Raw genomic sequence first — 21,919 nt, forward strand, 5'->3', positions numbered from 1 at the left:
TCGCATGGGATCCACATCTGGTGCCTTTACACTTGGCTGGACCGAGGTATGCGGTGTAGTAAAATCAAAATGCAGCCATCACGTAGGTAATGACCCATGCTGAGGCTGTGGTTGTGCTCGGTGCCACGGCTGCAAGGGACTGTCGGTGGGGGAGAGGCTGTCAGAAACGCTTTGCAGGAGCTCGAGTTTGGGGAACGTGTGCACTTCTCTTCCTATTACGTGATTTCAAAAAGATGCCTCGCTCTTGTAATTGGCTTATCATTATAATGATGTAATTATGGTTTATAATTATCCACAGATAATTATAAAAGAAAGAGGGGGGTGAAAGTGGGACTCCGGCTGAACTTGGTAGGTTTTCATTTGGAAGGTCTCAGTTCTGCCCTAATCCAGTCTCATGGTTGCACCGACCTGGAGGCAGCTCCTTCTGGGATGGTCTGCCAGGCAGTTACAGAGATGGGAGACCCAACACTGTTTTGAGTGTTGGAATTGGCTTTCATTATTATTATTATCATCATCATCATTTTTATTATTTTTTTCCTACTTGGACAGGGATCTGCATTCTCGGCACAAGAAGCAATGCCCTAACTCAGAACCCACCTTCCCTCCCTGGATTTACACACACATTCAACTCAGTTTGCTGCCAGAAGAGTGTCAGTTTGTTTCTTGTTCCCACTTTCTCATCTTTATGCATATGTAAATGGGTAAATCTGATGTATTTTTTTCTCTAATGATGCACGGATCTGAGTGAAAACCAATGGCTGGCTGTGTCAAAGCAATTCTGAAGGCAATCCTGAAGCTGCTGTGCTTTACGTACATCACTGCTTCCCCAGCGCTCATGCACCAGAGATGGCTGGAGTTGCCCAGCTGTAACAGATTGTGTTTTGGTTGTTTGAAGGTGTAGGGCTGCTCCTTCCCTGCCCTAGATGTTGTTAAATGGAAGAGAGTAATGCAAAATGGGCAGTGATGGGGGACAAGTCCTTCCTGGTGAGCACCCAGAAGACAGCAGAGAAGGAGAATGGGGCTGGGATTCCTCCAGCACCATCACTTTGGTCTCCCCTGCAGTGGGTGGGAGACCCCATCTCTCTTTCCAGGGTTTAGGGGACCATGTGTGAGGCCTTTTTCATTTGGTTCCCCCAGTACAACAGTGTCATTGCTGAGGTCCTGCCAGGGAGATGCCTGGCTCAGGGAGAGGCTGTCCATCCCTGTCACCTCTTGGTTACCCTCAGGACTAAGGAACTAAGGGAGAAGCATCGCCAGATGATGTGTGGGTCTTCTGCTGTGCACCACCTTTCCTCAGCTTTGGTGACCAAGGGGGGGAGGAGATGTGAAGGTTGTACGAGAAGGCAGTCTCAGCATAGAAAACGTGGGTAAAGGCTCACATCTAAATATCCAAGACTGCAGACAAAGTGAACTTAAATCAGTCCTACCACAGAATTTCTTATTTTGAGGAAATTAAAGCAATGCCCAAATCATTACATGACTATACATCCTGGTGGGGTAAAGTCTCCTGGTCCAGCCTTGAGCTCAGTAGGACCCTCTCTTCACCTTGTATTTCACCTTCAACTTTGCAAATCTTACAATCACGGAATCATTAAGGTTGGAAAATACCTCCAAGATCATCTGGTCCAACCATCATCATCTGGTCCAACCACCAAACACATCATAGTTGCTATGAAAATTAGATTCTCTTGGTCTGCACAAAGCAGACTCTTCCATGGAGAATGATCTGAACAGCATGAATCTATCCTCTTTTTGCTGTGCCTGTAATGAGCCCAGCTTTTCCACAATCTCCATCTCTGAACACCTGGCATGGGGGAGCTGGGTGGTAGAAATTCCCATAGCGTGAGCCAAGAGCTGCTTTATTCTGCAGATTTGAATATTTTGAAATATTTTAGATTTTATACGTGCTCCTTCAGCCTATGCAGATTATATATTATCTTCACATAAATGTGTATATCCTTATTCTTACCCTTCTATAAAGAAACATAATTTATTCTTATTCTCCACACAGGAAATGAGCTTCCTTAAACCACAGCTACAGGGCTCAATTTTTCAGCTCAGGTGGCAAAGGCAATGGTATCAGTGGGGACAACGGAAGCGACACGTCACGTTGGCCATGGGGATGGCCATCCCAACAGGGGTGCCAGCTGCATCGTTACGATACCCTCTGGCAGTGGCTCAGCAGCTGAAAGAGTGTGCAGGATTAGTAATAAATTAAAAGCATCCTGTGAACGTTGTTGCAGGATGTGATTAATTTTCACATGTGCCAATACCACGGCAAGTCAGACCCTCTGCTAGTATAACGCTGATGAATTCTTGACTGCAGGACTTGTCGTGGTATGTGCTCGCTCGAGACTCCTAGCCAGTTTGCCCATATCAGCATATATTATACTGGCTCCTGCATTCAAGGTCAGATCCTGGTGAAATTAGCAATTTACGGAAGGGAAAAGTTTGCCTTGCAGCAATGGATGGAGATTAATATGAGTTGCTTTGCATGTTAACATTGCATTTCAGGAAAACATATGAGATTTGTAGGTCTGGGGAAAAAAAATCCCAGGATCTTTTTTTTTTTTTTCCCCAGGATTTCTGTTTTTCTATATTTTACTTTATTTTATTTTACTTTATTTTATTTTATTTTATTTATTTTATTTTATTTTATTTATTTTATTTTATTTTATTTCTTTTATTTTATTTCTATTTTAACGAGAAACCTTAAGAAGAAGGCTTGATTTGGTCTTTGTTCCACTAAAACCCATCCTCCCCGTCTTCAGGCACAGTGAGCACAATTTTCCTGCCACGAGGAATTGCACAACTAGGGGGTTTCATTCAGAACCAGAACAGAATCCAAAATGTTAAAACATGAGAAACTTCCTCAAAATGGGATGGCCTATCACGTCCAGGTCTTAATCAGCATTGGTGTGAAAGATTTTAGCATCTCCCAGGCTTTTGGAGATAATTGCAACACCCACCCTATGTTGCTTTCCTTCTAATGCAAAACTAGGAGAGTCTTTGCAAAGCTGTGATGTATGAACTGAGTCTAGACAAAGCCCCTGCAAAATGGTGATGTGCAGATAAAAAGGTGCTTCCAGATCTGAGGACCCTCTGCTGGATTGCAGCCTGCAGCATATTTCCAGGTGATGTGAAAGCCTCAAAGTTTGAAGTTTCCATGTCAGAGAGTAACAAGGCAACAGCTGGGGGTGGGCTGGCTTCTCCCCAGGTCCTGGGCTGCTGCCCTGGGTCATTGGCAGGAGTGTGCTCATGGGGCTGGGGGCTCAGGACCCCACTCACCTCCTTCCTGGGCGGGACTTGCTCCATGCTGGGAGATGGGAATTAGTGAGTGCCCTAGGTCAAAGGGAGCTTGCAAGCTTGCATGGGTCCAAGCCACAAACCCTAGAGCCAGAAGAGACCGCAATGGGCAGAACCACTAGATGAATTTTGGGACTGAAGTAAATGACATTGTGCAACACAACATCCATTGTAACGTGGGAAGAAAGTGTGGGGAGTGCTGACTCTGCTCTGCTCCTCACCCTGGTGCCTGTTCCCACTTCCCATGGAAGCAGCTGACCTGACCCAGTTCTCCCTCAGCCCACTGCAAACCCACTGCTGTAACGCGCATTTAGCCCAGTGCCACCACAGACAGAATTCACCCTTTTAACCTTTCCCATTTCCATCCCAATGTCCTTTCCATCGACTTATTTCAGCCCTGCAAGGGGAATGGGATGGATACAGCCCGCTGTGGCTGAAACAACCCAGATGGGAAAGAAATTCCTAATGTATCTCCATGGACACTTGTCTCCCTCAGCAAGATCAACCACCATGCATGGCAGAAAGAAGTAAAAAGAGAAAAAGCCACTTCTGGAGAGCTGCGGCGTGGAAAACCCGTTCTTAGAGGAGCAACTCGCCTAGGCAGCATTCAGGCTGAGTTTTCCTGGTGCCTGGGAGGAGCAGGTCTTGCGATGACACAATCGTGTCCCCACTGCACTGTTAGCCTTTGCAGCCTTTGGGTTTCCTGGTGACTTAGTGAGAAGGGCCCTGCTCACTCAGCCGCTGGAGCCTCGTCGGGGCTGCCGCACACCGGGGCCAGATGTAGCACCAGGGTTTGTGGGAAAGCAAAAAACTTCAGGGAGAAGTAAGCTCAAGGAGGATAAAAACCCAAGAAGAAATCTTGCTGGAAAAGCTCTATTTAGCATGGGATAGCCACATGAGTGAGATGGCCTCATCCCTTGGCTGGGTGTGAGGAGGTGTTCCAGATGGGATCGGTGTGCTCGGTGGCCGTGTGTTTTGTCTCAGGACAACATCTGGGGAAGAAACCTGCTGGAGACCACACCAAATATGCTATTTCTCTGTACTCAGGTGATTTAGCAGATTTTAGTGACTGAATGACACACAGTATTGGCATTCCCAGCCAGGGTTTAGCAGAGGATCTCTGACGAAGTCAGGGAAGTGACACCCATCTAAACTCTGAGATCCACCTCGGCTTGCCTGGCGTACAAGTACTGAATGCTTGTTTGCAAGTAAGGGGCTGCCTATCAGTGGTGAAGCTTCTAGCCAAGGTCCAGGAGAGGCCTGAGTGTCCTTTCCCTGGGAGAGCTTTCCCTGGGTGAGAGGAAGGGAACACTACCACAACCTCAAGGCCAACACTAATGCTGTCCCCAACCCTAACCCAACCCAAACCTGATGTGTACATCCCCTCCTGTCTGTTCACGCACGGCCCCAGCTCCTTTCATCCCAGCTGTAAGTCTTGACACAATTCAAGCTGTGTACTGGGGCTGCTTTTCCTTCGAGGGATGGTGGCATGAGGGCTCGCAGGGTTCGCTGCCTCCCCTGAGCTGCAGATCGTCCCCAGCCACCGAGCCAGCTCTGCACCCACACGCACAGACCTAGCCAAGCCTTTTAGCTTCCACTCCAGAATATACGTAAAGGGACTCCAGCGAGGAGCAGGAATCAAACCCATTTTAAGCCAGCAGCTTGGACTGTGAGTACATCAGTAAAGGGAAATCCCACAGATGTGGATTTATTCACTGTGCTTTTTGCAATCCCAGCTTTGCCAAAAGGTGACAGAATTCCCATCTCAGTGCTGGGCTCATCTCAGATAGCTGGGGAGAGAGACAAATGCCAGCAATGTACAGTAACAGCTTTCTCTTAAAAGAGAGACTAAGGAAGAGGAGCAGTGATAATAATAAAACAGGACAAAGACACACACTCAGCCCCTAAGGCTTATAGAAAACAGCTTAGCCTTCAATAAGCAATTCTTTGAAAAGAAATTAATGGGAAAGGTTACAAGCCCTCTCTTGAGCTGAGCCCGTCAGGCTGCTCTTTCACATTGTTACTGCGAGTGGAACAAGGCCTTGGCATTTATTTCTTTGGGATGCCCTGAAAGGCTGTGTTACTCACTGGACCTTGCGTTTTTTCCTATCCCCTCTGCACAATGCACTGCTAAATTCTTCCCGCATGATTCAGCAGGGGATTTGAGCTAAACCTGAACACCCCAAAGGGCAATGAAAACAGGACTGCCTGCAGGACTGGGAGCCCCATCTCGCCCAACCTGAGACCTCCTCCCAAGAAGGAAGCCAGAAAAAGCAGGAAAAAATCAGGGCTGCCCAAACAGCGCTGTGCCTTGGCCCACAGAAAGCAGTAGTGTGGGGAAACTGGAAGGGAAATAAGGTTAAAGACAGGGTGGGGACACAGACCCCTCATTTTGCAAAGGCTTTTTGAAAGCGGGGTTCCTACGTAGCCGTGCTCAGTCACTAGGTGGTACTGTGCATCGCGGCTTCGTGCCTGCGTCTAATTCTTCTTGTGTTTGCACATCCTCGCTGCTAGAGGTTTTGCTGGTAAATGTTGTGCTTTGAGAGAGGGAGCCTCCTGTCCACGTCCTCTCGTGTGCTTCCCACACAGGAAGGCTGAAGGCAACAAAGCTCTTCTGACTCAGCTAACGTGCAGTGCTGGTGTCTGACTTGAGTCTGTGCTGTCAAACGGCACATGGGTAATGCTGCCTTGCCGAGCCTTTTGGTGACACCTTTTGTCTCCAAATGCTCAGGCTTGTGAAAGGAAAGGAAAATCCAAACAAACCAAGGACAGTTAAGTAAATAAATAAAAATAAAAATAAATAAAAATAAACAACAAAAAAAGAAAAATGAAAAGAAAAAAAAAAGAAAAAGAGAAAGAGAAAAAGGGAGAAAGAAAAAGATGGAAAAAAAAAAAGATGTTTGAATCTTTTTGTAACAAAACCTTTAGCTGTTTGAGAGATCTTTATCGGTTCCACCACTACCTGGGAAAGGGCAAGAGAGAGGTTGGTTGGATTTTGTTTGTGCTTCTTCAACTTTCTGGAAACAATCCAAATTAAATTAAAGGGGCTCAAAAGAACCTGGAAAGGGTGATTTTGATGCTTTGTGCTCATGAGCCTGAGCAGCCCAGGGCTGATTGCTGCCTCAGCACAGTGTCACATCTTGTCCTACACCTCTCCCTGCTGCCACCATGGGTGTCCAGAGCCTCTCCCAGTGCCCAGATCTGGAAGGAAGCTAGCCAACACAGCTTTACTCCTCCTCTCAAAGGCTTCAAGCAGCAACTGCTACATGCCACCAGCCAGCACCACCAGAAATATTTGTATCCCCTAGCCTTGCCTAGCATAGGGACAAGTGGGTGAAAGAGACTGAAGGCCAAAGAGAACACCAAGAAGAGTTGTAATGCTTCTGTTATATATATATATGTTTGGTGTGTGTGCATTTCCAAAGTTGTTAATCCTGCTTCCACATGTATGGTCTCCACCCTATACAGCAACTTTCACTTCTACCACCCACGGTGTTGAAATCTCTCTCACCTGTAAGACATGAGCCCGTGACACAGTCTGTGCTGCCCATGGGAGCTGTGCTGTCTCACATTAAGGTATCTGTTATGCTTATTGCAGCAGATATAAAAGTTTACTGTGTTATAAACTCAGATCTTCCCAAAGCAGGTCTGAACAGTAAGAGAAGGAAACACGGATCTGCAAGAGGCAAAGACCATACAAGATCCCAAGATCCTACAGCCCCCCGGTGAAGCTGGGTGAAGAGCCGACAGGATCCTCATTTTGGGCCAGGACAACAGACCCAAGGCACATCTCACCCATCAGACTACAAACATTGTCCATTTCTGCATTTTCCCTTCTTCCTCCAAAATGAAGCAGCTTATCCACCACTTCCCAGCTGCTCCCCAAAAGACTCGTCCAATCCAAAACAGCATCAGAAGAAGTGCTGATCTCAGGTCCAGCTTTGTCCCAGCCTGTCTGCAGACTTCCCACTGCTGTGACGCTACTAATTTAAAATTCCCTTTATTTTCATGGCTACAAAGCTGTCAAATTATTTGTGATTCTGCAGATTTCCCAAACTGCCAAACAACCCAGCAAAATCATTTCAGGTTATTATTATTATTATTTCTGAGGGCATTTCAATTTGCATGAAGACTTTCTGGGTATTTTGATGTAAAAAGAAAGTGTATTATGTGTGATCCAATTTAGGGCAGTGATGACTAAGATGGGAATCTTCTTCAAAGGGTCGTGTGCTCCGCAGCTGCCGGAGCACAATGCTCCATCAGCTGCACCCTCTCCTACGGCGCACCATGGACGTGTGAAGCAGCGCTTGGCATCCTAAGCGGCGTTTGGCTTTTGCCTCGGAGGAGCTGGGAGCAATGTCATCTTTAAAAATGCAAATTGCAATAAAATTGCAAAGCAATGCACTTTGATTTGCTTATGAACAGGAGGTAGGGTGGGTAGAGGGGTGCAATTCTGGGCAAGAGCAAAAAGTACTCAAAAAGAAGGGAAGAAGCAGCAGATGGGAGGGAAGCAAGTTGGGCTGAATCTGTAAGAAGGCAGGTACACGGTATTTCTAGGGCAGTGGAGCTCTTCAAGGTCAAAAGACAGTCAATACTTTGGGTCTATCCCCCTGTCCAGGTCTCATACCAGCTACTGAGACAGGAGTCTGCTTACACCAGGTGCTCTCGTTACATCACCAAAGCAAATAGTGAAAGAGGGACTGTGAACAGAAAGCTTTGGAGAAGACCTTTCCTTCAAAAAAACCTTGGGAGAAAATCCCAGGAAGCCATCCTGATGCACTCATTCCTAAAACACAGCAAACTTTCAGGACACAGGAGCAAATGTACTGCTGAGAAATATTATGGTTGGGCTGTATTACTAGCAATGAATCCCTGGAGACCTGCAAGGTGTCTGGAGCCCTGTTAGAGGATGGGGAGGCTCTCAGACAGCTTCCAGGATAATGAGATCCACTGAGAGTCAGGTTTGTGAAATGAAAAGGGGTGAGGTAAACCAATGGTTATCAGCTCCGACAAAAATTAGCTCTGCCAACCCTCAAGCATCAGCGAGCCACTTCAGCACTGTGTGTGCTGTATTCCCTGCTGCATTTTCCTGGCCAGGTCTCAGTTGCTCCCAACCCTCCCAAGACTGACACAAGGAGGAGAGGAAGCTCTAAGGGCGATCTCTCCTCCGCCACCTCATGGATAAGGCCTCACCCGTTTGCATTAATAAATGATGGATGCTGGCACAGGCTGAAGGCAGAGTGGGATGGGGCAATCCCAGACCTGTGCAGGACAGATGGGTCACTTATGATCTTTTTTTTTTTTTTTGTACCAATTGTAAGATGAAGTGAGTCAAGCGAACAATTTTGTGCTTGTTAAAGTACCCACAGATAAACACGTGAGCAGTTTTGCTGTTATGAAGTGGTGTGGCTGGGAAGGACAGTCTTCAGTCAGGGGATGGAGGTGGACAACTCCTTGGAGCCAAAGCTCCAACTGAGTGATGGGTCAAGGCTTAAGCACTCCTGCCTGGTTTGGTGCTCGTGATGAGGTTTGTCTGTATGGCTTATCATTATCACTCCTTGTCAAAGTCAGCAGCAGCCCTTGAGCCCAGGGCTTTGCACACCCAGCCACCCAACAACCCCCTCACTACACATAGGTGCAAGTCAACAGGAGGGCAGTGCCTTCAATTCTGGGTGGCTCTGAAGCTGCGTGCCCTTTGCTGGAGCAGACACCTGGGAATAACGAAGCCCTTAGACATGAAGGGCTTTGGCCAGGACATCTACAGGAATGGCTCCTTGCTCCTGCTGGGACATCCAGGCGCTGTGATGATAACACACAGAAAAGCCCCGGGCAGCAGCAAGCCCCCCGGTCCCACAGACGAGTGCTGTTGACACTGGCTCCTTCGCAGGAATTCAGGATTTCAGCTCTGTGCTATATTTAGGCTGCTCAACTACTGATATTTTCAAAGGTCCTTGGCCTTTAACACGTAAGCGTATTTTCTGGGAGGAAAAAATCCGGCGCTTTACTAAATGGTGGGAAAATGCAGCCCCCAGAAATGTGAAAGTTTCTGAAAGTGGAGCCAGGAGCTAGGAAGCGAGCCGGGGAGGCTGCGTGATAAATGCTGTCTGTCGGCTGAGCCAAATGCTGAAGGCAGCCCCGTGTCAGGGAGCCTGGGCCTGAGTTAGCGGGACTCAGCTGGCTCCTGACACTACAAACCTCCTGACGATTTACATTGCAGCTTTTACCATGAGAGGAAGAGGAGCTGTTAAGAGCTGATTATCTTGGGACAAAGAGGAAAGAGGTTGAAAATGGGACACGCTTCTTGCTTGAAACGTATTGTCTGCAAAGCAACATCTGGTGTTTAGGAAAAAAAGAGGGGAAAAAAATCCCACTTCCAGATTCCTGCTCTGAGCGTGTTACAGGACCGGGGTCCGAGGGGAAAAGATTTCTGCAAAAATGGCTTGAATGAAAGGATCCCTTTGTAGGAGGCTGTGACTGAGAAATTACAGGAATGTTTGTGATGTGATATAATAGTGGCAATTAAGAGACATTTCAGATGATGAATGCCTGAGAATATGCGATGCAGCACACTTCCCAGAACTTCTCTTTTTCCAACATGAACAGTGACTCTGTTCTCTCCTTAATTAGAAACTATCCAACCCCCGTGCTGTGTATACCCCTTCCTTCTTCCCTACCTCCTCATCCCAATGGCTGCTGTAATATGCTTTGCCTGGCACAATCCGTTCCTCGTTTGCAGGCTGGTTTTGCAAAATCCTTAACTGATTGCCTGAGGTTTTGCAAAGCCGAGCCCAGCCGCTGCTCCTGCTGACTCTCGGGGTTGCTGTCCCAGCTGTGACTCCATGCACGATGACCTGCCTGACTCTCTAGGCCCCTGTGGGGCCCTAAAGACCATTAGAAAAATGTTAGAAAAGAAAGCAAAAGTGGAGTTCAGCCCAAGTACAGTCACTTACAGCAACACAAGAATTCTCAGCCTGCAAGCAGCTCGCTCTCCATCACACGAGCTGTTATTTCACCAGGATGGAAGTGACTGTACAAACCCCTTAAGCACACAGGGGTTGACACCAGGCCCCATGGAAGTGGAGCAAAGCGGGTTTGCAGGGGCTGTAAAACCCACATTCCTGCCCTCCCGCAGCTTTATGAGAGCTGCCAGCAGCCACGAGTGCCGGGGGCCGAAGGCTCCCACGCGGCACAAGTGTTCGCACGCAGCAGCGCTTGCAGGTTGTGCAATGCTGCAGACATCATCCAGCTCCTGCCAGGTGCCGGACAGACACTGAGCCCCCATTGGGGTGCCAGAAGGAAGTTCACAACACGGAGGAATTTGACCTTGGATAACTTTCTGCATTTGAGACTTCGCTCTGGCTGCCCTGTGGAGCTCTTCGTTGGGACTGGGGATGGGAGCAGCCCCCCAGTACGCTTTGTCAGCTGTTTTGGCAAAACTGGAGTCACGTTGTTAAAAAAAATACCTCCCAAACTGAAAGAGGAGTAACAAAAAAAGGCAGAGTTTGAAGACCGGTGATTATTTCCCTCCAGCTCGGCTCCATAAGCTTCCAATTTAGGAAAAGGACAACTCTCCTAGGAGAGCCCACGTGAACACATGCAGTGCGTAGTAGGTTTAAATAAAAAACATCAGAGATTAATCAAAATGAGCAGACACTAAAAATGGCTTTTTACACTTAAACTACAGAAGTAATTGTTGGTAAAAGACTCGCTGTAGCCACTTGCTTGTGTCAAAGGCAGGCAGGGTTAATATCTTCCTTGGCCCAACCTGGGGGAGAGGGAGGCAGGGGGAGGGAAGCAGGACATACCCTGACTTCAGAGCCTCCTGATACTGCAATGGCATTAAAAGTCTTTGCTCTGTTCCTTTTTTTTTTTTTTTCCCCAAAGTGCCATGCCTAAGAGCAGCTGTTTTCTCCAAACAGTTGGATGCTGTACAGGATCGCATTAATGGCACAAACTGGCTCCATCTTTGCTCCCTGAGAACGTCCAAAAGAAATTTCATCCACTGAGCTGAGCCTTTGGTGGAGCAACGAAGGCATTTTGCAATGAGAAGGAAAAGGCAGGCTTTTCCCATGATGATTTCAGTTTGCACAGGAGGAGAAACAAATAGAAACCTTTTGGTTTGGGACCGGACCCATCCTGGGGCTACCCTGACTCCCAAACTCAGGGTGGATTTCTTTCTTCGTGTTTCTTTCTTTGGGGGAAAAACACAGTGAAGGGGTTGAATCGAACAAAAATTCTACAGGAAAACTCCCCACTGGTCTCAGTTGTTTCAGAGGACTGAATTGTTCAGAAACATGTCTCTGGGGAAGGCAAAGCTCTTACCAAAGGGGTTTTTCGGGGCACTCTGAAATGCCTAATTTTTGGTAACTAAATCAGCATGAGATGCTTCCCATCTCGTGGTTCAAAATACTGAGCAGAAATTAGTTATGCCTCGGAATACTGCAAATGCAATATTCCCCTTGCCTTGCTGGTAGGTGCATTTTTTTTTTTTTTCTAAGCAGAGGATCCTCCCTGGGGATCTTCTCCATTTGAGAAGGCTTGTATTCCTTGTGGAGAGAGGAGTTTTCACCCCTCAAAGCCAAAAGCAAAGCCAGGGGCAGGAACCCCCATATCATTGGTGGTGGACTTCAAGAGAGCTCAGCTTTGGGTCAGATTCAAACCCATCCCTGGCTGGAAATAATTCACATCACTTGTGTCTGCAGCTTGGCTGTGGCCTCTGCAAGCTGAATTGGCAATCTTAACCCATTTATTAGTGGGCTACAATTAGCACCCTGAAAGACTATGTCTGTGTTCATAACCCCGGGCAGCCAGGCTCCTCTCCCAGGAACAGACTCATGCTGGAGATTGAATGTTTCTGACAGAGGCACAGGTTGGGAAAATCTATGCTGGACCAAAAGGACACCCAATACTCCTCCTGATTTAAGAGACTGCTATTTTTTATTTTTATTTTTTTGTGTGTGTGCGTGAGAAAAAGACATCAGTCATGAGGCTTGACCATTCACTCTCCTCCCACAGCCACCCCAAGGCGATTTAATGACTCAGACTCGAGCACTGCCCAGCAAACCCCTGGCGTCCCGTCCCTGCCCTCCAGGAGATCCCTGCAGCCATTGCCTTGACCCACAGCTGCCTTGAAGAGCAGAAGGAAAGATGAGACAGCACGAGCTGCTGAGAGTTTGTGACTATCCGGGGGGCAAAAGGCTCCTAACTTCCAGATGTGCAAGATCCTTTGTGTTCCTCCGGTGAGCTTCACAAACACTTTTATCTCCATACCTCATCCCTGGGCAGGACATCCCACGTATCCCCCTCGTTTCACCTGGACTGGGCTCCTATTGCTCCCTTGAATGATGTGGGACAGATACCAGCCCCAGACAGGCTGACTTGGTGTGCCCAGGGGGTGTTTAACACTCATGCCCAACTCAGGTTTCCTCTACAGGCTGATTTCTTTTTTCCCTGCCTCTTTGGATACGTTCTCTGGCTAAGATGAATTTTAATATTTGCATTTTCTTTCCCCTCCCCTGCCTGCCTGACCCTCTTTGCTTCTGCCTGTAACGAAGATGGGGTGAGAAACTCTGTGAGCCAAAAGCTCCCGAGCAGCTTTCGGAAACATGTGAGGCTCATTAGCCCCTTCTGCAGCTCTGCGGCTTTTGGACAGAGGGCTTTTTCCTCTTTTTTTTTTTTTTTTTTTTTTTTTGTGATTAGTGTCGGTTGCCATTGTTGCTTTCTTTTAAGGGAAGCAGTTCAAGTCTCATAAATGCTTAAATATGTAGCAATAAAGTTTGAGACTTCTCAAGGGCAGCCTCAGAGCCCATGGACTAGCTCAGCAAAGTAATAGAGGAAAGAAAAACTCACTGTTGCCTCCTACTAAAAGTGAGAATTAAGCAGGCTGCAAGCTCGGAGGGGCCTGACCCAGTTGTGATACCTCAAGGGGTGGCTTTTGGGAGCCTGAATCCTCCTGGAGGATTCCCTGGAGCATTGCGTTGCCCCGAGGACAGAGCATCCTCCAGCAAAGAGCTCAAAACCCAACTAACCCATTGAAAAACCCTCTGCTTGGAGCAAGAGGAGAAAGGATTTGGGTTTGCTGGCTTCAAGGGAGCTGCTCCTGATAGCCTCAGCTGCATGCTGAGACCGGGATAAGGTTTTAGTTGCTCATTTGTGGATTTTGCTGGCCTTTTCTGCTGCCCACCCAACACTCTCACGCACCTAATCCCCCGTTTCCTCAGCCTTCATTGTGCTCAGGGCTGACTAGATTAATGGGACATGCTAATATGTCAGGCCTGAAAGGAAAGCAAAGAGCTGGTTGTGTTTGAATTCCACATTAATCTACTTGGCAATGAAGCTATAAATCAAAACCTGGAAGTTTTACCAATCTGAAAAGATGTGTTTAACATTCCAGCCCTTTCCTTCCTCTCTGCTGCCCAGCATTGATTTGCAGAGCCATTTACAGCGGCATGGCAGGCTTGCAAAAAGCTGCTTTTACTCCTGAGTCCCTCACTATTCATAGACACAGTAAGATGTCTCCAAGGCAAGCAGGATGAGAAACGATAGTGAGGCAAGAATGAATTTCCCAGATCGTTCCCTGATGAGAAGAAAGACCCCATTCCTGATAGCCAGTTCCCAGAGAAAGGGCAGAAGGGTTTGGGGCTGAAGCACAACATCTCCCAACAGCTGGCTGCTCACCAGAAGGCTCAAGCGTGCTTGCCATTCTGCCGTGACTTCAGCAAGATGCCAAAGCAAATGGGTTTATTCCCTGCTCCCTTCAGGTCTACTACGCCTCTCCATGAATGGGGAGGCGGTGTCCTACACCTCATCATGTCCTACACCTCCTTTCCAAACCAGGGCCTCTGAGTGAGCCTCTCTCAAGCTTTCAACTTCTGTTGATGTGTCCTCCGCAGGGAAAATAAAATTATGGTTTGGGGCTGGTGAATAAAGAGACTGAGTTATCTGAACATCAGGCCCAAGAGCAATGGGGGTTGGAGGCTGATGTGGCCGAGTGCATCTGTGGGGGGAAGGATGGTGGCAGACAACCTGGCCCTCTTCTGCTGGTGGAGAAAGGCAGAAACCACGAAAACCATCTTCTGGGCTTTGATACCTGCCATCTCTGGTCCAAGAGGAGTAACAATGTGTTCAAGCACTGCAAAAGCACCCTTGGTGCTAAGGGGATGGGAGTCTTGGGTGATTGATATAGCTGGAAACCAGCTAGGGAGCTGGGAGCTGCCAGCTGATCTTGCCTTGCAGCAACCCTCCTCCTGGCACTGGGGTGCCCAGAGCCCCCAGATGGCCCCAAGGGACCTTGGCTTCTCTATTTGTTCCTGCAGATCTTTCTCCATCACTCCTTGGCCCTTTATCCTCCTGCTAGCATGGCAAAAGCAGTCTCTCACTCTTCATTTCAGGTTTAACATTCAAGCCCCAGATGCTACAGGCCGGCTCCCTCCTTAATCCCATTACCTGTACGCGGATATACGGGGAGCAATGAGGTGTTGAAGGCAATTCTGCTCTCCTGTCTGTAGCCCCCAGCGAGTCATTTGGGCCACCTCTGCCTCAGTTTCTAGGGCAGTGAAATAGACATGATGCTATTTAATGCCTTTGCAAAGTGGTTGGTGAATAAAAAGCAGTGCACTACAGTGTGCAGGAATTAAACGGCTGCGAGGTTTGGTCCTGCAGCTCCTCCAGAGGCTGCTCTGCCTCCTGCCTGGGACTCGGTGGGAGCAGTTGGTGGGATTTAGAGCAGACAGTCACATAAACACATTTCTACTGAAGATGTAGGTCCCGGTCTGCTTAATGTTCTTTGACACTGCACAGGCAGAGCCGGGAAGCTAAAACATTTGTTGATGGATTTGGAGATTAAATAAATAGTGAAATATCTTCAGGAAGTTAAAATCCAGAGCTGACTGCCTACCCTGCAATAAGGCAGCCCTCCCCCAGCAGCTCCTAAAAGGGCAGTGTTTCCGCAGCAGCCAGCGCTGTGTTCATTCACAGGGACATTTTTTGTAGGTCAGAGCAGCCAGGGTAAAAATACAGCCAGCAGCTCAGTGGCATCTTGCACAACTGAAAGCTTCGGCTGGAAGTTTATTCTTTGCTAATCTTTCCTCAATGGGTTGCAATCACGCAGTCGGAAAGCCACGTGGTGGATCACAGAACACAATTAAAATATAGCAAGCGTTCAGCACAGCTGACATAGAGCAAGTAGATACCAAAGGCCTCTAGTTCTCAGGTGTCCTGAGCACCACAGCATCACTTAAAGACAATGACAAATGGCTTTACTCAGCATCTCCAAAAGCCAAATCCAGTTTGAAGAACGAAGGAAGAATTTTTGATTGTTCAGTCTCTCTTATAACTACTGCTCACAGCCTGAGCAACTGCAGACTTGTGATTGCCACACCAGTATGGATCTGAAGGTTGGAATCTGCAGTGGACAGGATGGGGTCCTGATCAGCACACCCAGCATCACCCCAAATTGCTGTTCCACCTAACTCTGCTAGTGCATTGCCACTGAATTCCCAAAAGCCAAGAAAGCAAAGTCTCACTTGTCAGGAGTAAAGGGAAATGGTGCCCAGAGGTGGGCAGTGACTGTAAGACCTCTGGGTTTTCTCTGTTTGGAGAAGGTAGAAATTTTGTTAGGGTGAATTTGGGCACCCTGGGTTCTGACGCCATTCAGGAGAAATATCCCACACTCTGGTGGGAACCTACACAGATGTCCTCCCAGGGCCATGAAGTGAATCCAGGTGTCACGAAGGTGGAGAAGGTACAGGCTCTGCATGGACAGGCGGTGATGCAGACACCCACAGATCTCCATCGGGACAGAAAGGCACTGAGGAAGCTGCCAGGAACCAGACTGATGCTGTTGGGCAAAGCCAAGCACCTCGCCCTGCTCAGACCCCTTGGACCAGGCAAATCCATGCCTGGTTGCAAGGCTCACATCCACATGATTACACAAACACATTTCCCTGTCACCTGCTCCTACCTGCTCTCTAAGAAGTAAGGAGAAACAATGAGAAAAATGTTTTATGCTGTACTGACACCCCCCAAGTCAGCCTCAGCAGGGCTGAGCCCACAGGTGTCCAGAAGCACAGTGTCAGTGGGAGAAGATTAGATCAAAGAAGAAAACATAAAAGAAATTTATATATATATATATATATATAGGTGTATGAGAATGTTTAGCTCAATTTTACAAGGTTATCTAACATTTACTTTTAGGGCTGTTTCAGTTCTGGTGCCAGGCAGAGGTCCTACAGCTGATCTACGCTCCTCTCTCAAGATGCAGTAGCACCAGGGATTAATATATCGCAGCAACAAAACTAGCACAGTCAAGAGATTATTTGTTCATCTAAACACCAAACAATGTGTCTGGGTAGGAAGTTATTAAACTGTCAGGCTCTCTGTCCCAGCAACACTCCACTAAAATACTCCATCAGCATTTAAGCAGGAGGATGCTGGCTGCGGGAGGAAATGCTGTTAGGATTAACATACAGAGATTCAGAGCCTGTTATCAGCTCATGCTGGTCACTGCTAATACCATTGCTGCTGTCTGGCTGTGGAGAGCAGCTATGAGATGCCTTTCCCAAGCAACACCCCACCCAGCAGCAATCTCCCAGTACCTGGCCCACCATTTCTGGCCCTCTCCAAGCTGGAAGCTCATGGGTGATAAGCAAATAACCTCAAGCAAATAAGGTGGCATGGTTTTAATGAGCTTCTGCAGATGCTCACCAGTTCTGTCTGAGAAATCGGCAACCACTCAAGCCAGTTTGTGTCCCACCCTGTCTTGTGAGTGTCAGGCTGCATCGATGGCCATGGGGTGGGAGGGGAGGCATCCTTGCCAGTCCCATTCTCCTGGTGGCTCTAGGGAAGGGGGATGACACGCCATGGACATGATATAATGCCATGGAGGGCAGATAAAGAAGTGCATGTTGTAATGCAAACAGTGCCCTTGTGCATGTGCTCAGTGCACATCAGGGTAAACCAGGTAACAGACCATTGATCCCAGGAGAGTTGTCACACTTCCATGGGCAGCAGCATCCCCCTGGTCTTTAGCTGGGGTAGGTGATTCATAGTCTGAGTCTCAATGCATCTCATGGCTATTCAGTTTTTCGGGATGGTTTTACATGGGTAGAGGGTAAAGGGAGATTCAGCCTTGCTTCCCCTTCCCATGGCCATGTGGGCAGCTTGGTTCACACTGAGCCATCACCTGACACCTCCCAGGGTGGTGTCAAGGTGCACTCAGTGCCACCAGGGCTATCAGTGGGATGAGGGGTCCTTCTGGGCAATGGGTTTGTGTTATTGGCTGCAGGCATCTTCTGGGATAAATGAATACTTAGAATAAACACACTGCCCATGCCTGCTGAACTCCAAAGGCAGCCATAAAATCTATTCTTGAAGTCAGCAGAAACCAAAGCGCGATTTGAAGCTGGTTCAAACCTTGCTGAAATTACTCTAAGCTTTCCCTTGGTTTCCCTCTATGCAACACACACAATTTCTACAGGCTCTTAATCTGACCTCTTCTGTATAACTTGGCTTCACACATGGAGACTTCCAAAGCACAGGAAAAGCGAAACACTACGCAAATAGGAGTAGCAGAAAATGCCTTTTCCAAATGCAAACACCCATCATCAGTCAATCCAACGTCCAGCATTAGCCAAACCAGTGAAGCCGATAAATATTGTAATGGGTTTGTCCCTGCAGCAGAATAAACGTCTAGCCTTGGTTGTCTGATTAAAAAAGCAGACGAGCTGGATACCGGTTGGCTTACAGCAACATTTTAACCTGGGCTCACCTACGGACTGGAATAAAAGTTGCTCCTCAACTTGGCATCCAGTTCCAACATCTTCACCATGACGTTAACGCAGAGGATTTAACCCAGTTTAGTCGGTCCCAGTAACAAACACAATTTATTAGAGCTGTTAGCGCAGCTCTGCAGATCAGCCAGCCCCAAAGCTCCGTGTCCCCTGCTCAGAGGCAGCCTCCATGCCTCGTAACACATTTACGGGATAAAACAAAAGGTTTGGGCAATCAGATGCCTCAGGCTTGCCAGACTGAGCAGTCGGAAGGCATTGCACAAGTCACTTAGGGACAACCAGTGCCTCTGCAGCTTAAAACCAACCGCGCCTGACCATTTTCTACCAGCAGGTTACGTGTCTCGAGGTGTCCTTTCCTCCATGCAAGTTATAAATTACTTTTGTGCCAGCACGGGGACAGCTCGAGGACACAGCACAGGTAAGGCTGGCCATACTTACAGGTATAAAGCTTCACAAGGACAGGGGACAGAGCAGAGTGAGCTTTAATTCCCATTATTCCCCACCATGCTATGGGAAGGAGAGTTGGGACCAGTGTTCAGCCTCGGGAGCCCCACCACCATCCCCAAATCCTGTGTTTCTCCCCCACTTTAGATCTCTGCCCCACCACCTGCAGTGGGACCCACAGCGGGTGGTAGGAGCAAGACTGGACCCCGTGTGGCTCTCCAGGAGGTTTCCCTGCTGCTGCACCAGGACCTGAAGGTCTGGCCTGGTGGTTTATAACCCTACCTGATAAACGGCTCTGGAAATGCACCATGGCTTCAGCATGAGCTGCAGGACCCTCAGGTTTCCAAAGCGGCAAGTCCTCAGAGCCCGGGACGTCAGGCTCCACACCAGGCTGTCCCAGCTGTAGAGCAGATCCTCAAAGCCAAAGAGCACGGCAGCCATGCCAGCTCCCCGTGCGAAATGCCCGCGTCTCCCTGCTCGGGGGCGATCGGCTAGTCCCCAGGCGCCTTTATGGACTGCAAGGTTAAAAAGTCACTGCCATTTCCATCAAAGGAGGAGAAGTAAAAGAAAAAGGAAAAAAGCAAAAACAAAACAAAACAAAAAAAACTCCCCCCCAAAAAACAAAACCACCAAACCAAACCCGACAACAAAAAAAGCAGCAGCCAAAATAAACTGGGGATGTGCCTTTCTCCCTTTGCACACACCCTTCAGGATGTGGTTTATCCCTGCCTGTGTCTTCTCAAGGCGAGTTCTGCTGCACCCAGGGGCGAGCAGGGAAGAGGCAAAAACACCCCTCCTGACTTCGGGAGGCAATCGCACATCCCTCGCGGAGGGCTTCTTGGATGCACTGCATCACCTCCCAGCTCTCCGCTGCAGAACCAAGAAGCAAACTCGGATCCAAAGTCATCACTTTGAAAGCTCAGCGCTGGGACTCCATCCAGAGGGAGGAAAAAAGCCGCTCGCTCTCCCTCTGCCAACATTCCCAAGACATTCCAGAATGGGGCTTAACTCTTTCAACCACTCCCAAACAACAGCTGAGAAGACAGCTTTGCCACATGCAACGTTTCATCCTTTTGTTTTGCACGTTGACCAGCCATTGCGCGGTTACAATCCGGTCTTTTTTCCACCCAAATGTCTCTTTTGGAGCTTTTACACGTTTTGGACCCAGAAGGATACTTGGTCTTCATGTGAGACTTATGTAACTGTCTGAAAACCACCCTATTTACCCAAGGGATGATATCTTGGAAACTTGCATGGATTAAACAATATCCATTTTAAATCAGTCTGATTCAGCTGCTGGGGAAATATTTTTAACCCTTGCCAAGCTTGAATTAGTAAGGGTGGGTCTCACCCGAGCAAGCACAGGAGAATGTCATTCAGTTCTCCCCATCTGAGCTGGGCACCAAAGTGCTCTTTTCAGCCTATGAATGCAAGGAGCCACATCTGACATCCCTTCCTAAAACAGGTGTTGGGAGGAGATCAGCTCCCTGCCTGCCTCCCTGCAGGAACCCAGAGTTCTGGGTGGGGACTTCATGCTGCTAGCATCTGTAATCACGGGGGGAACTGGTTGGGTGAGGGCAAAAATAATTTATCAGCACCAGGGCTTTGCAGTCCAATTAAATCACCATAAAATCCATGTGGTTAAATTGCAACTTTTTTTTTTTTTTTTTTTTTTTTTTTTTTACTAAATTCTTCTGCTCCTTCTCCTATGCTCCTTCTGCTAAGGTTTAATAATCAGGTGGGGAAACTGAGGTGGAATTGTTTTTACCAAACCACAGAACAAATCAGCAAGCTTGGAGGCAGCTGTCTGTCTTTTTTTTTTTCACTTGTTTCACTCTCCCTGTAAGGAATTGTGCTGGAAAAGGACTTGCAAGGAGCCAGATGGGGATTGCCTACATGGAGGATTTTTTTAGAGGACTATCTTGGGACAACCCCACTTGGAGCTGAAATTTTGAGGGACCTGCAAGCAATGAGCCCCTAAAACATCAGATGCTGGGTTCTCATATAACAGAGCTGAGAAGCTACCACTTCCTCAAAGCCTCTATAGTTTCTCTGATTTAACTCCCTGGATGGGGAAGGAGCAGGGACATTCCTTTCTGTCTGGTTTTCCATAGCTTTGTCCCGGGCTGACCCCAACCATGGTTTGATCTGGAGGGCATGAAGCGAGCGGTGCATCACAACCACAACGTGAGGATGCTCATCAGCCCATTGACAGGGAGGTGAAGGGCCAGGAAAATACAGCTGCCAAATTCACATTTTCAACATAATTGCTTCTTCAGTGCACCACTTTTAGAGTGGAATCATAAAAAAAAAAAATATATATTTCTTTCAACCTTATTAGATGCTATTTATCCTGCAAAGTGTTATTTTCTTTCCTCCTCCCTCTGACCCCATGTGTTTGTTTTCCTGGTGTCCAGCCTCTGCTCCTAGTTCCTCCTTGCTCATCCTCTTGATGATTTCTTTGCCTGGCTGTAAACTGGGTAACACACTGCTTCCATTTGTAGCGAGGTAGACAAGGGACCAGGAACTATAAAGCCTCATTTGGAAGAAAGATATTTTTTATATAACTTGACAAGACAATATTTGCTCCAGGCTACAGCCTAGCGTATAAGATCTCTGCCTGGGAGCACAAGAGAGGAAAAGAAAGAAATGTGTTTGATAAAGGAAAACAGAAGGGGGAAGAAACCATCGCGAGTGATTGCTCTGGGATGTGATCTAACCCCTCTGGTATTCTGCAAGGGGGAGAGGAGGGGAAATGGAGGATATGCCACAGGTTTAAAATTAGCTGCTCCACATGTGCATTTGGTCTTTCTCTGTGTTCGAAAGGAGACTTTTGCCCCCCTGTCCCAGCTTGGTAATTACTCAACAGATGAAGGCAGCTCTGAAGGAGCACTTTCAGTCTGCTGATGACATAATCAGACTTTCAGAAAACACTTTCCCTACATATTTATTTAACTGATAGACTGGAGCAGGCTCCTTAGGAGTCACTTGAGTCTATAGGAGGCCCAGCGAGCATCTGAATGTGTAGATTTACCTCCATGATTAGAGCAGATTGTTTGGTTTCCTGCAGAGGTTTTCCTGCTGATTAGACACATACTATTTTTGAGGGGGCAAAAGCTGCCTGAATACAGATTGCCTGGCCCAGCTAGCAGCTTCCGAGGGAACTGCAGCCCTGGAGGTTTCTCAGGCAAAGGCAGACCTGTCCCCTCCAGACCCCAGCAGCTCTGGACCCTGAGGAGGAAATTAGTCCTGGGAATCGCCCCCCAGGAGGGTGCAAGCTGTCTTATTGTAGATCCAGCAAAATAAGGTAGCTTTGTGATGAAATTATTTTCTGGAAGCACATAGGAGAAGGTGCAAATGTGTATCCAAAGAGGCCAGAA

General features: G+C 47.9%; 1 protein-coding gene and 1 long non-coding RNA gene across 8 annotated transcripts in view; both read right to left on the reverse strand.

Moving 5' to 3' along the window:
- The window catches only part of FRMD4A (FERM domain containing 4A), a 355,878-nt gene that overhangs the window by 151,036 nt on the left and 182,923 nt on the right, over positions 1–21,919 (reverse strand). For 2 of the 7 annotated variants that reach the window (XM_035334208.1, XM_035334217.1), the window contains exon 1: positions 18,822–19,424. The exons of the other annotated variants lie outside the window; for them this stretch is intronic. In XM_035334208.1, the coding sequence (XP_035190099.1) occupies positions 18,822–18,980 (159 nt within the window). In that variant the 5' untranslated portion in view covers positions 18,981–19,424. Of the gene's footprint in view, positions 1–18,821; positions 19,425–21,919 lie in introns of those variants that run through there. 7 annotated transcript variants of the gene reach the window in all.
- LOC118171306 lies at positions 520–18,134 on the reverse strand. The gene is made up of 3 exons (XR_004753151.1): positions 18,123–18,134; positions 4,851–4,860; positions 520–1,539 (listed from the first exon to the last, which is right to left on the reverse strand). It is a non-coding gene; the product is annotated as an uncharacterized LOC118171306 (long non-coding RNA).

This window comes from Oxyura jamaicensis, chromosome 1 (assembly GCF_011077185.1).
Source record: "Oxyura jamaicensis isolate SHBP4307 breed ruddy duck chromosome 1, BPBGC_Ojam_1.0, whole genome shotgun sequence".
Lineage (NCBI taxonomy): Eukaryota > Metazoa > Chordata > Aves > Anseriformes > Anatidae > Oxyura > Oxyura jamaicensis.